The sequence below is a fragment of the Lepisma saccharinum genome, chromosome 10 (genome assembly GCF_977018435.1).
Source record: "Lepisma saccharinum chromosome 10, izLepSacc3.1, whole genome shotgun sequence".
Lineage (NCBI taxonomy): Eukaryota > Metazoa > Arthropoda > Insecta > Zygentoma > Lepismatidae > Lepisma > Lepisma saccharinum.
In genome coordinates this window covers 40,457,607-40,471,200 of record NC_139238.1, presented here as the reverse complement: position 1 = coordinate 40,471,200, position 13,594 = coordinate 40,457,607, and the positions used below count along the sequence as shown (strand labels likewise).

Sequence of the window (13,594 nt, the reverse complement as noted above, 5' to 3'; positions counted from 1 at the left end):
TTCTTTGTCTAGGGCAGGGGTTCCCAAACTTTTTTGTTTTATAACACCCTTAGTGTTTCAAGATTTTTTCATGGTGCCAAAGTCAGAATCTAGGCGTATCTAACACTTGCAATGCTCGTTTAGTGTAGTTAGGTTGCTTGCCTTAAGTAAAAATATAAACACATATTTCAAATTCAGAAACGTTTTATATGTGAAAATTACTAAAAAAGCACATATTTGGATTGATGCGATGCTCCAATTCTAAAACCACGTGTAGTCTAACAAGTTTGTGTCATTTCAGTGTAAATATAGGAACATTTCACGGCGTCCCTGTAGCCAGCCGTTGTACACACTTTTGGAATCACTGGTGTAGGGTAAAAGAAAAATTCGTGACCAAAAAGATAACTCAGTTCTAACAATGCATACAGTATTTTGCAAAATGATGTTTGATATAATTAGCGCTGTCTGAGACTCCTTTTCATAGAAAGTAGTTTTACCAATGATTTATTTTATGCACAAAAATTCGCTACTTTACTAATTTCGTAGTATTTATACAGAAGTAATCTTATTATTTTATTTGTTTTCATTTTTCTTGCACATTAATTGTTGATTTGTTGTTAGATTGTTTGATGTGTAAAAACTTCACATAATGGATACTACAGAGAGAAGTTAAGACTGCCAATTTACACAAGGCTCTTTATATTTGGGTTGATGAAAAAATGATGGCTGATTTTGAAATACTATAACTTGGTTCAAAGTTAATGTAATTACTCAAAATAAAAACCATTATAATCAACACACTTTTGCAAATGAGAAATCAGTCTGTTTATTCCGGTAGCTTAAAATTTCAGTCGACGATATCTCGTAATGCATTTTCGGCAGAATCCTGGTTGTTAATGCATTTCTCTCATAGGAAGTTGTCGAGATAGTTGAAGAAGTGGTAGTCGGTTAGCAATAGGTCTGGTGAGTAGGATGGGTGAGGTAGAGTTTCACAGCTCAATTCGTTCTGCTTCTGCATGGTTGGTTGTGCGATGTGTGGTCGAGTGTTGTCGTGCTCTGTTGACCAGTGATCGACAAAGAGACAGAATCTGCATGTAATGGATTTCTTAACAATACGTCTCGGCTGTGATGGTTTCGCCGAGATTCAGATAGGTAGTGGATGGAATCAACAGCAGACCACCAAACAGTCAAGATGACCTTCTTTTGATGCAATATCGGTTTTGGGGAATGTTTAGGAGTTTTGTCATGGTCCAATATTGTGCTGACTGTTGCCGATTGTCTTATAGGATACACTTTTCGTCATGCTTTGCAATGCTTTCGTGAAATTGGACGTTATTGTTGAAAAAATGGAGCACAGAGCATAATCTGAAATGGCTATTTTTTTTATTCTCATTCAATTCGTGCCTCTCGACCTCATGCCACAAATCAAGTTTTTTTCAGTTTCCTAATTTGGTACACATGGCAAACAATAGTCAATTGATTAACATAGAGTTCTGCTGCAACCTCTCCTGTTGTTTTGAGCAGGTCACCATCGATTTTTGCCTTCATTTGTTTGTTGTGAACCACCACCCCCCCCCCCTCTCCCCTTATCTTTGAGACGCATGTGGTCAGTCCAGAATTTTTCAATACACGTACGCACTGTATCTAATAAAAGCTTCCCATACCCCACGCTTTAGTGACATTTTGAGTTGCTTCCGCAGGTCTGTGACCAAGTTTGAACTCATGATGCAAAATAATGAACATTTCTTTCTTCGACAGTGTCACGGTAACTAGCCTAGAATCGAGGTAAATGAAGCATTAGGAAAATTATTGTAAGGCAGATAGATTAAGCAATAAATTAGCTTTAAAATGATATTTAACATGCAATATAATCAATGAGATGTATTAGGAAAAATTATTTGCCAAACACACAAAACAATTCGACTTATTTTTGCGTCATCCTGATAGTTCTGCAGTGAAATCCCAAAGATAGTAAGTAACATTGTCACTGTTCATGACTTCATAGCATGAAATTGTGTTGTGGTGCTACACTGCAAATGGAAGAATTTAAGAAATGGTACTCTTGATCCCTTTTCAATGTAGCTTTTCTTCTGCAGTTTCACAGCATCAGACCATCTTTGTATGTGCTACACCCCTGTCTAATGTAAGAACTAAGGCTGATCGGCGTCAGCCAATACCAGTCTGGTACTTTTCCGATATTTGATCTTTCGTGGGGTCTGCAAAAATGCTGTACTTTACTTTGGAAGTGTCTAATTATCCTGGAAGTTATGCAAAATTCAAGGTCTCCATTAATTTTGCACCAATATTGTGTGAAAAAACTTATTTTGTGATTACATAACAGGTACTGTGATATTCTTATGTAATTCTTGAATATTTTGAAGCAAATCTCAAATGAAATGATGCTTATAATTGGGAATAGTTACTACACACTAAATATTAATCAATATTTTAGGGATGGGACCGATTAATCGGTACTCCATCGGTATCGGCCGATATAGGCATATCGGTTTATCGATAAAATTACCGATTATTTTACCGATCCAATATATCGATAAATATCTTATAATTTAGTGCTAAATTCTGCCATTTTGTTGTAATTTTTATGGATAATCTCCATGCCCTTGTTTCTGAAAAAGTAAATGTCTAAATATTCAACTTCTTTTGCACTGCAGTTACCTTGAAACACACATTTATTAAGGAGATCAATGATCATTTCAGGTTCTACAAGGACCATTTCTAATTTTATATCGGATCGGTAGAATATCGGTTATCGGGATCAGTAAATTTTATATCGGTACTTTATCGGTATCAGCCAAAATTTCATATCGGCCCATCCCTACAATATTTTGAGCAATTTTTAATTACTAATAGGAATGGGCTGATATGAAATTTTGGCCGATACCAATAAATTACTGATATAAAATTTACTGATATTCTACTGATCTGATATAAAATTCTAAATGGTTCACTGGCTTCCTTAATAAATTTATGGTACTAGATAAATCAAACTTTTACAATGGGAAAGAAACTACATATTTGGGCATTTACTTAAAAAGAAACATATTGAATAGAGATTATATGTTTATATCCATAAAAAATATAACAATATTGCACCACATTTTAAGATATTTATAGATATATCAGATCGGTAAAATGATCAGTACTGTTACTGATATAACCGATACACCAATATGACTAAATCAGTCAATAACGATAGAATACCGATTAATTGGTCCCATCCCTAATTACTAATATTTTCAAACATCAGTATCGGTGAGAATCAGTAAGGGTATTGGTTCAACGTGGTATCTGCTCACCACTAGTAAGAACTATTGTTGCTTTTACTGGTTCACAATGAACAACAAAGTAGACAGTTTTACAAATTACCTAAAAGATTTATAAAGTATGCTCTTTAGATTTGATATCATTTGTGATAAGTCAATAAGAATGAGCATTTCCTTCCTTTGTTTTGTAGAACCGACCAGATAAGAAACTCAGGTTGTCTGGCTATGGTGTGGAGCTACAGATCAAGTCAACAGAGTACAAAGCACAGGATGACACCAAAGTACAAGGTGGTGGACCAGGATCTGAGGGAGAAGAGGAGGAAGAAGAAGAAGAAATAGAGGGATTCAATTTCAATAGACTGAAGTAAGAATTTTGATATATTTCTGACCTTATTTTTTAAATAGATGCAGTTATACATAATTTTTGTTGTTGGTTTTTACATCAGCGACAAGCACAAAATCTATAAATTTTTGTAATAAATAAGACAAAAATCATACTAGATTTCATGTGTTCCACTATATCCCATAATAAGAAAACATTTTTAAAACAGTAACAGTGATATCGAAATGTCTTTCTTCTTATCAAAGAATTTTATCCTTACAGTATTGTTGTGAAGAATGAGTCACAATAACGCCACTGCTGGGGTGATGAAAATATAGCCATCCTACTTTAGTGGCTTAACTTGAACAATACAATATATTTATTGTACGCAGCAAAGTAACTTGATCAACATTCAAAAAAAACTTTTAATACTATAACGGATCTTTCAAAGAATGATAATCAATCCTGAACTACATTTTTCCCCTTGCATATTTTTTTCTATTCAGTTTATGTATCCAAATCTTACATTCCTCTAAGCAAAACAATACTTGCAACTAATCCAAATATTTAATAACACATTTTGATATATTAGCAATAAATTAAACAAATTATCAGCCACTCCAGCTTCACAATATTCATTGCCATAAATTTACATGTGAGTGTCTTCTTCAGAAGCTAGATGAAGAGATGCAATTGTCAAAGCTTTACAAACTGCAATTACAGAATTGAATGATCAAGAATTATTTAATTACAGAGAAACTTAGTACTCACGGTTTCCACGAAGCTGTTTTTAATTTGTTCTATTAATTTCGGTGGCAACTGCCACCATGCTCGTTGGAAAGTGTTGCGTTGTTGCTTCATGCGTTCGTTGTTTTTTGTTCCTCAATTGATGCTAGGTGCGCTGTTGTCACCTATCTGCCTGCATCCATGTGTTCTGCCGTTCACTGGTGTTAGTTGCTGCAGTAAGGGAATCCACACATAGTGTGATTGTCGTCCGCTATCGATGTTTAGTTTAACTGGAAATTGCATCATAGACATGACATACAATAATTAATTAGTCTTGCACTGCCATAAAAATTACCAATACCATATAAAATATACTCCTATCAAGTGATTTCTTTCTGGAGAAAGGTATCATGTGCTCTTCATAAATTGATCTTCTTTGGATAAAGCTTCAACCGAGATTTGAATCTGGAACCACTCATGTCAAGGCAGATAATGTTAACCTCTTTAAGTTTATTAGTAATTTATGTATTTGTTATTTAGGAGTGCGTAACTTAACTACTGCTGCATTATCACCTTTATCAGATGGGAACCTCTCCTGCATGTTAGCGTCTCTGGACAGGAACTTTTCGTGCATGTGGTTTTCAAACTTGCTGCGGTGTACACAAGAATCATAGCATGAGTTCTAATTGTAGAGACATGATTTAAAAAAAATATATATAGAATGACTCTTAGCAGAGGTGACATTTAGGCAGGAATTAGAAGAAGAGGAGGAAATTCAAAATTTTACACCAATTTATTAGTTACATAACAATTTTGGAGGGGGAGGGATTTACATTTTCAAAATGCATTTGTTTAAAATAGTAACAATAAGTATATTATTTTGGTCAGTCCATCATGTCGTACTTTCATATGCATATGAATGAATAAAACGAAAGTAGTAGTTTCCAAGAGGTAACATGTTAATTGCTGCTATGTGGAGGTGCTTTCATTTGAAACTAACCATCCTGTAGTGCATAATTTCTGTGATTTCATGTGAAACCAGCTATGTGCTGATGGTTGCATTCTTTGTCTTTTTCCATAGTTCTTATTTTATTTTTTCTTCAACTAGGACACTGTATCCTGATAAGATAGATACCTTGGAGCAATTTAGAAATCACCTTCTGGAAACCACTAGTGAAATGGCACCCCTGAAAGTTTGGCAACTCCAGGACTTGAGCCTTCAAGCGGCTGAGAGAATAATGAATTCTCCACGTGATGAGGCTTTAAAGGTTCTTACCCACATAGCTCAGAACTTCCCCATACAGGTAAGTTTTGCAGTGGCGATAATCTAAAATTTTATTACGGTGGAACCCTGATTTTACATTGCAGGATTTGACATTTTCTTGCATTTTACATTCAATTTTACTTTCCTGCATTTTAAGTAGGGATGGGACCGATTAATCGGTACTCTATCGGTATCGGCCGATATAGGCATATCGGTTTATCGGTAAAATTACCGATTATTTTACCGATCCGATATATCGATAAATATCTTATAATTTAGTGCAAAATTCTGCCATTTGTTGTAATTTTTATGGATAATCTCGATGCCCTACTTTTTAGAAAAGTAATTGTCTAAATATTAAACTTCTTTTGCACTGCAGTCACCTCGAAACACACATTTATTAAGGAGATAAATGAACATTTCAGGTTCTTCAAGGACCATTTCTAATTTTATATCGGATCGGTAGAATATCGGTTATCGGTAAATTTTATATTGGTATCGGCCAAAATTTCATATCACCCCATCCCTAATTTTAAGTTTATTCAGCTTGGTCCCATGAAAAACGTAAAATCGAGGTTCCACTGTATTCTTATGAAGCAATAACATGTCATGCCAATAGAGATTATCAAAAATAATTGCCTGGGCTTAATCTTTTCTTTCAAGTTTAGATTTTTTCACCATACATGCATATAGTGCTTATTGTATTTGGTGCATTTGCATTAATCTAAGGCTTTGTATACTTTTTGGTAAGGTATTAACAATCAGAATGGTGACCCAAAGATTACTTACATAGCCTGTCCATATCATATTAAAAACTTTGGGACTTTCCCACAGAAAAATTTTGTCAGTGGCAACCATGAAACTGAAGCAGGCAGTGATACACTACAGACTGTATATCTATAACTACATGTTGTGTACAATTAATCTACGCTTAATTAAGCTTTGCTACATTGGTTACATTGATACATTCAACGAAAGAAGGAACAATAGTTGCTTAGTGTATTACACACATAATGCAAATGTAAAATGGTATATAGTTACGTCGAAATATAAACATTTACATGCAAATCTTGAAGTAACTATCTTTTTTTTTTTCCAAAATGCATCAAATACATACATTTTGATGATTTCCTATACGATATTAAGGAAGTAAATTTGTTGCAATCATTAGCGATTAACAGCGACTTGATGTGACTCCATTTGTTGATCTGGCAACGCCGTGCTCCGTTTAACCCATACTGACTTTTAAGGTTGAGATGCTCTATACTTCCATTGATTTTATTCTCGCATCCTGCGTATTTTTAATGGTTGAATTTTTACGTGTGCTGGTGCAGGAGCTGTCAGCGGCTTGTTTGGAATTTTGTTTCAATTCATGAAGCTCTCTTGGCATAAATCAAAGGGACTAAACATGGCAGTGAAGAATTTTCTTGAATACTTGGCCATCAATACAAGGAACCTAAATATTTACATGATCACATTACCCCATACAGGAAGAAGGGAAAACAAATTAACTTTAGTCAAAACACACAATTCACGATTCCCACACACAGAACAACAGTATGCAAGTTCTTTCATAGTCACTGCAATAAAATAATGGAATGAACTCCCCCCACCACTGACCTCAGGGGAGCTCCACCTTGCAACACACAAAATAAACCTAAAGAAGCATCTACTGTCCAAACAATAGTTTCTGGCTTTGTATTTTCTGTAATGAATGGGAATGAGGTATTGGTCTTAGTTTTAGTTTTATCTCTGTAATAATTGTGTTCTAATTGTGGTTTTAGATTTAACTCTGTACCTTCAGTACATTAATTGTTTATATTATAAGTATGAATGTTTTATTTTTATTTATCTACCACAACAGTGATTTTGAAAAGTGTAAAGTGTCAATTGTAATATGTATTTCACAAGGGTTTGTTGTAAGAACAGCCCGCGAGGCCGAAACACGCCCTCTCAATACAGACTATACTATTATTATTATTATTATTATTATCATCATTATCATCATCACTGTAGTGTGAAGAGTTTTATCTGTCTCACCCATGACAAAAAATTGTTCACCTATAGCTATAAATCTGGGAAAGTATTCTAATGGTAGCTATGTTTAATCAGCAGTGTTTATTTCCATAATAAATTGCACATGAACTGGAATAAAAATGTTGTTTAACTATTAAAAGAATAGGCAAAAATGTAATCTGTTCCTCCCACCCATGATAATGTAATGGCCCCATTAATATTACCTTGTGATTTCAGGCAAGATCCTTAGTGCGAACCATGGTGAAACCTGAATTGAAGAAAGAGATTAAGAAGAACCAAGAGAGCTTTGCCAATGCCCTCAACATTCAGCCATCAGACACTGCATTGTTTCTCAATGGGATGTTCTTCGACATGGATGTAACCGATGTGATATCTCTGCTTGAGGTTATTCGACAGGAATACCGGGTGATGGAAGGCCTCCACAAGATAGGTATCGATGAAATAGTTTCCTTTTAACATACAGTATAATCGATTACAATTAGGTGTGAAATACAATAATCGACAAATGGCCACCACAGCTTCATTGGCGTGGTGTCACCCATTTTAGATTTCTGATGGCATTTTCACATAGTTGGCAATCAGTGTTATTAGTGCCATGTTGAATTTCTTTCTTTAATCTTGTAGTATTGAGTGAGTTTTTGTTTCAAGTCCACTTATGCACAGATAGGCTAATTAGAGCTGTAACTACAGTTGAAGTGGAATCCAAGCCCCCAAGCTTGTAGTATTTTTGGCATACTTTAACTCTCACATAGTCATAAATCAAATAACCCTGCCAATGACAAAATTTGCCAGAAGCCTGTTCCTTATGCCAGGCGAACACTCCCTCCCCTCTTCCTTACTTTTATAGCAGTCTCATTCATTCACCATGCCTTGAACTACTGCCTTATGATCGGGGAACAAGCACACTATTGCCAAACTGATAGTCACTAAATGCTGCTTTCTCTAGGGTGTTAACACATTCTAAAAGTATGACTGGGTTGTCTTTGTTCTCCCTCCCTCCACAAAAATGTATATGTGGACAATTGAGAACATGGCTCAATCATAAAAGACCACTGTATGAGGATATGTAAAGCTCATGCTGCAACTTTGGAAGAAAAAAACCCACTGAAATTACAGTGTTCCTAAAATTTCGAACTTTGAACCCTGCTTCCCCCCTGGACCTTTAATTGTCGGATCTTACTTAAAATGTTGCTCTTTTTGCTAATTCTTACATTTAGTATTCAAATTTTTCAAAAAGATGCCGTGGTTGAGCAGTTATAGCCTTTTATCATACATTTATCTCATAGTAACAAATGGGGAAACGAAGGGGTTTTTCAAATGGTGCTTGCAGAAAGAAAATGCACAATATGTTTAGCATGATCGCTGCTTTTCTTCAGAACCATTCACACGCTAAAAATAAGTCACAGTGTTCAATAATTTGTTTATATGCAATTTCTTTTGCATGAAGAAAAGTAATGCAACTTCTGTCTTCAACAACCATATTATCTTTAAATATCATGGTAATATGACACTGGAACATTTCCTCACCTGCAAGCCACTGTAGATTCCGCCTTGCTTTCTTCACTTTGTTTGTGATGTTTACGACAGGCTGTGAAGTGTGGTGTCAGTGACTTATCAGATAGTTCGAAATATATTTGTTTCCGATCTGCTGTAGGCAGATGCGACTTGCCCAATGCAATGCAAAGACCAAAAACAGGATTATTTAGTACAGGCCAATCTGGTTCAAAGGTGCATTGCCCATTCTCTGCCCTTCGTTGCAAGTGACTAAATTAGAATTCCAAGTCGAGAGTCTGGTCTAGTGATTGTAGCTGATAATAAATGTATGGAACAGGTAGCACATGTTATCGACATGGAAATCTTGAACTCCAAGAGCAGCATTCTTTCGAACAAGCACAGTTAAAAATGTGTAACTGAAGTCTTTTCCTTTTGGGACTGAAATTGTTGAACATACAACTCTAAAAATTGTATAACTGAAATATAATAGTATGCAGCCTTAGGGGAATTGGCAGGGATCACCAGAAAAAAACATACCAATGAGAAAAATGTACTATCGCAGACTCATCCGGGCAAACAGACAAGCAGCAATGCATGATCTGATAGCAGGAATCAATGCAGGACGTACCAGGAACGTGTCTCAGAGGTCAGTGCAACGCAATTTTGTCTCCATGGGGTATCACAGCCGAAGACCGACTCGTGTGTCGCTACTAACTGCTGTCTATCGGCGACTGCGATGCACATTTGCTCTGGAACATGTGCATTGGGCCTTAGAGGACTGGCACCGTGTAGCGTGGTCAGATGAGTCACGTTTCCAATTGGTATGTGCAGATGGTAGGGTCCGGGTGTGGTGCAGACCCCATGAGGCCATGGACCAAAGTTGTCAACAAGGCACTATGCAAGCTGGTGGTGGCTCCGTGATGGTTTGGGGTGTGTTTACTTGGCATGGTTTGTGTCCTCTGGTTCTTGTGAACCAGAGAATGAATGCTCATCGCTATGTTCGGCTGCTTGGTGACCATCTCCAACCCTTTATGGACTTCATGTACCCTGCCAACAATGGGATTTTTCAGGATGACAATGCGCCATGTCACCGGGTCGCAATGGTGCGTGACTGGTTTGATGAACATTCTGGCAACTTCCAACGCATGAATTGGTCTCATAGATCACCGGGCATGAACTTTATCGAGCACATGTGGGATATCATCGAACGGACTATTCGCGCCCAGGATCTTCCACCTGCAGTATTTACAGTATTTCAAATACAAAGTAATACAGTCATCTCTCGATACAATGACCTTACACAGTTCCCGGGAAAAGGGTCATTATTTCGAAGGGGTCGTTATTGGAATTTGCACCAATTTTCACCTGAAATGGAGCTCAAATGGACACAAAGATTCCTAGGAGACGGTAACACCTTTTATCCTGGTAGTTATACAACCTGTTAAGCGAAACTCAACTAATCTTGACATCAGTCAAACTGACACCAGCAAAAGTCTGGAGATAATCGGGGAGAATGAATGTTGGATTTTATACGGGTCTACTAAAGCATTGTCTGTTAAAAGATTAACTGGTAAGATAAGATCTCTTGCGAGAAACAACACAACCTTTCTAGGCACCAGATTAAAAAAGGGGTTCCTGTAAATTTCGTTCTGGTTTGGCTGTGTAAAATTCATCGTAAAAAAAAAAGTCACGTTTTCTTTGCTTGAACCAACTTCATATTCACCCTCCCCCTTTCCAGGGAGCAGTCCAAACTTTTTCCTCGACTTGCATTGTAATCCAGCCTGAAAAAGGAAACGTGCAACTTGCGATCCGTTTGCACCCAATGCATATTCTATTACACATTAAACAGCATCACACTCGATAATCATTCGGGTTTGGAATTGGATTTCACTTTAAACTGTATATTTAGTCCCGATTAGTCCATCAGCCTAAAATAAACTCAAAACAAGCTTTATGAAACCTGCACATTTTCAGATATCAAAATGGGAGATCATTATTTACTCTCACGTTAATCGACGATTTAATGTTGGATTTAGGAGTATTCTCAATGTCAAACATCCGCTCCTCCAAACGTTTTCCCCTTGAATAATGTTTCTTTAAATTGGTCTCGGCATCCATTTCTACATTGAGCACCTTTTTTTCCACATGAATGGTTCTGAAGAAAAGCACCGATTATATTGTGTGCATTTCCTTCCAACACGCTCTGAGTTTTGAGGAAGTTTATTCTTGTGTCAGATGAAAAATAAAATTTACAGTTTTCCTTATCAGAAGGTGCAGAACATAAAGTTGTTTTAACTCTTGTTTTTCTTTCTGGAGATCGAATTTTGTTATCTTCAAATCAAAACAGCTTTGCAAGATTCAAAACAATAACTTTTTTGCTTCCTGCTGGATGAGTTATTGCTGTTATTGGCAGCTTTGCAGACTCTATACAAGAGAAAAAAGTGCCTGCTGCAGCGTAAAAGGAGAATTTCAACACACAAGATATCAAAATTGAGCCACAACTTACTAAAGCACACATTCATATTTGGAGAACTCAGTCGTCATTAATTCACAGTCCAAAAACTTATTCTTTATACTCTGCACATTTTGATAATATAGGTGAAAGGTAATATCGCTTGTTGTTATCCCCGTAGACGTCCCTGGTTCAGGCTGAAGTTCGACCTCTCCGTGCAGCAACAGCAGGAGGAAGAGGTGCTGGTGCATGCACTTCCTGGCAGAGGTCCCGGGCAAGGCTTTCCTCGCGCTCGCCCCTCGAAGAGCACAAAGCGTTGGAAAAGCACTCAGTTTTCCAAGTATCTGTCATTGTTAACTGCAATTCCACAAGGCGGACAACATTTTTTCACTGTGCAAATTCGCACTAGTACTAGCTCAAAACAGGTAAAGACCAGAGCTACACATTTTGCACAAACTGCACTCGGCACCATCTTGGCATATTTGATTCAGTGTTGATCCATCTGGTGACATCCATGTCTGTTTATGTATTTTCTTGTGTGGAAGGAGTGTAGAGCTGATTCCCACATTCTTACTTGTTGCAAAATCTATAAGCCGTTGGCCATTGTCATTGCATTCTTTATGTAGACTGTGTAAACCAATTGTGCCTTTGTAAGCTTCTTCCATGGATATTTGTACATGTAGCTCACCCTTAATCATTTTTGCACATTAGATGGTATAGAGTCATAAAGTTGTTGAAGCTTATAGTAAAACTGGTCTTTTGTCAGTTCATCCTTGACCTCAGTTGGAGCATAGGCATTTATAATTGTCATGTTGTACAGTTTTGTTTGCCATCTACTGGGATAAATTTCAAGATACTGTTTCTTATTGATGTATCTACTATATAGGCCATAACACCTTATTTCCGGTCTATTGATTTGCCGCTACTAAATATTGTGTTCCAGATTTCCTCTTTGCCACTCCATCTTGTTTCTTGAATGGCAGCTATCTTCACTCTGTTTAGCTAGGAGTTGCTTTATGAGTGGTTTCAATGCTCCAGGAGAGTTTGAGTGTTCCTTGTACCAAATTCGTTGTCCATTTTTATGCGCTTGTTTCATCTTCGTTGGTTTCCATTGTTTCGAGGCTTCTGTTGGGGTTTCGAAACAGTGTGCATTTTATGGGGTGGAGTTGTCATCCCTACCCCTGGTCTTATATCAGTTTCCCTCTCCTAGCCTTTGGGTAACCAAATGTAACCAAAACCCTCTGTACAAGGCAGCACAGTCTTCCCCCAGCAATCCTGGAGAGCCAATCGATTGCATCTTAGTCTGGTCCCCCCCCCCCCCCCCCCAGCCTGCCAAGCATTGGAGACCCTACCGGTAGCTCTACTGCTGGTATAGCCTGGAGGATCATTGAAGCACACAAGCTCCACCACAAACAACTAGGTCCTGCAACCACTAGGTGGGGACCATCCACTGCATTCCTGAGAAATCTTCTAACTCAGAACATAGAAAATTTCCAGAAATGAAAGTAATCAAAAACTGGCTATCTGCGAATAAGACAGAACATGTTTTTCAGACCTATTTTTAAAGGAAAAAAGTGCATCTTATATGCTGGCAAATACGGTAATTATCTGTATTCCATTGAAACTATACTACAGCAATCTGCCAGAATTTTGTTTCAAAATATTCATAATTTCACAATATGTAATCACAAATCCATTTCTCCTCGCAACACTGTTACATAAATAGTAAGGATGGGAGAGATTAATTGGTACTCTGTCGGTATCGGCCAATGTAGGCATATCGGTTTAATGGTAAAATTTCCAATTATTTTACGAATCCGATATATCTATAAATATCTTATAATTTAGTTTAATATTCTGCCAGTTTGTTATAACTTTTTTTTTTCCATGTCCTACTTTTTGAAAAAGTAAATGTCTAAATATGCAACTTCTTTTGCACTGTAGTAACCTTGAACTACACAATTATTAAGGAGGTAAATGATCCATTCAAGTTCCTCAAGAACCATTGGGAATTATAAATCGGATCGGTAGAATAT

At 36.9% G+C, this 13,594-nt stretch overlaps 1 protein-coding gene across 2 annotated transcripts in view; it reads left to right on the top strand.

The window, feature by feature from the left end:
- The window catches only part of Uggt (UDP-glucose-glycoprotein glucosyltransferase), a 130,662-nt gene that overhangs the window by 16,819 nt on the left and 100,249 nt on the right, over nt 1–13,594 (top strand). For both annotated transcript variants that reach the window (XM_083129749.1, XM_083129748.1), the window contains exons 4-6: nt 3,455–3,627; nt 5,420–5,615; nt 7,829–8,042. In XM_083129749.1, coding sequence (XP_082985875.1) covers nt 3,455–3,627; nt 5,420–5,615; nt 7,829–8,042 — 583 coding nt within the window. The remainder of the gene's footprint in view (nt 1–3,454; nt 3,628–5,419; nt 5,616–7,828; nt 8,043–13,594) is intronic.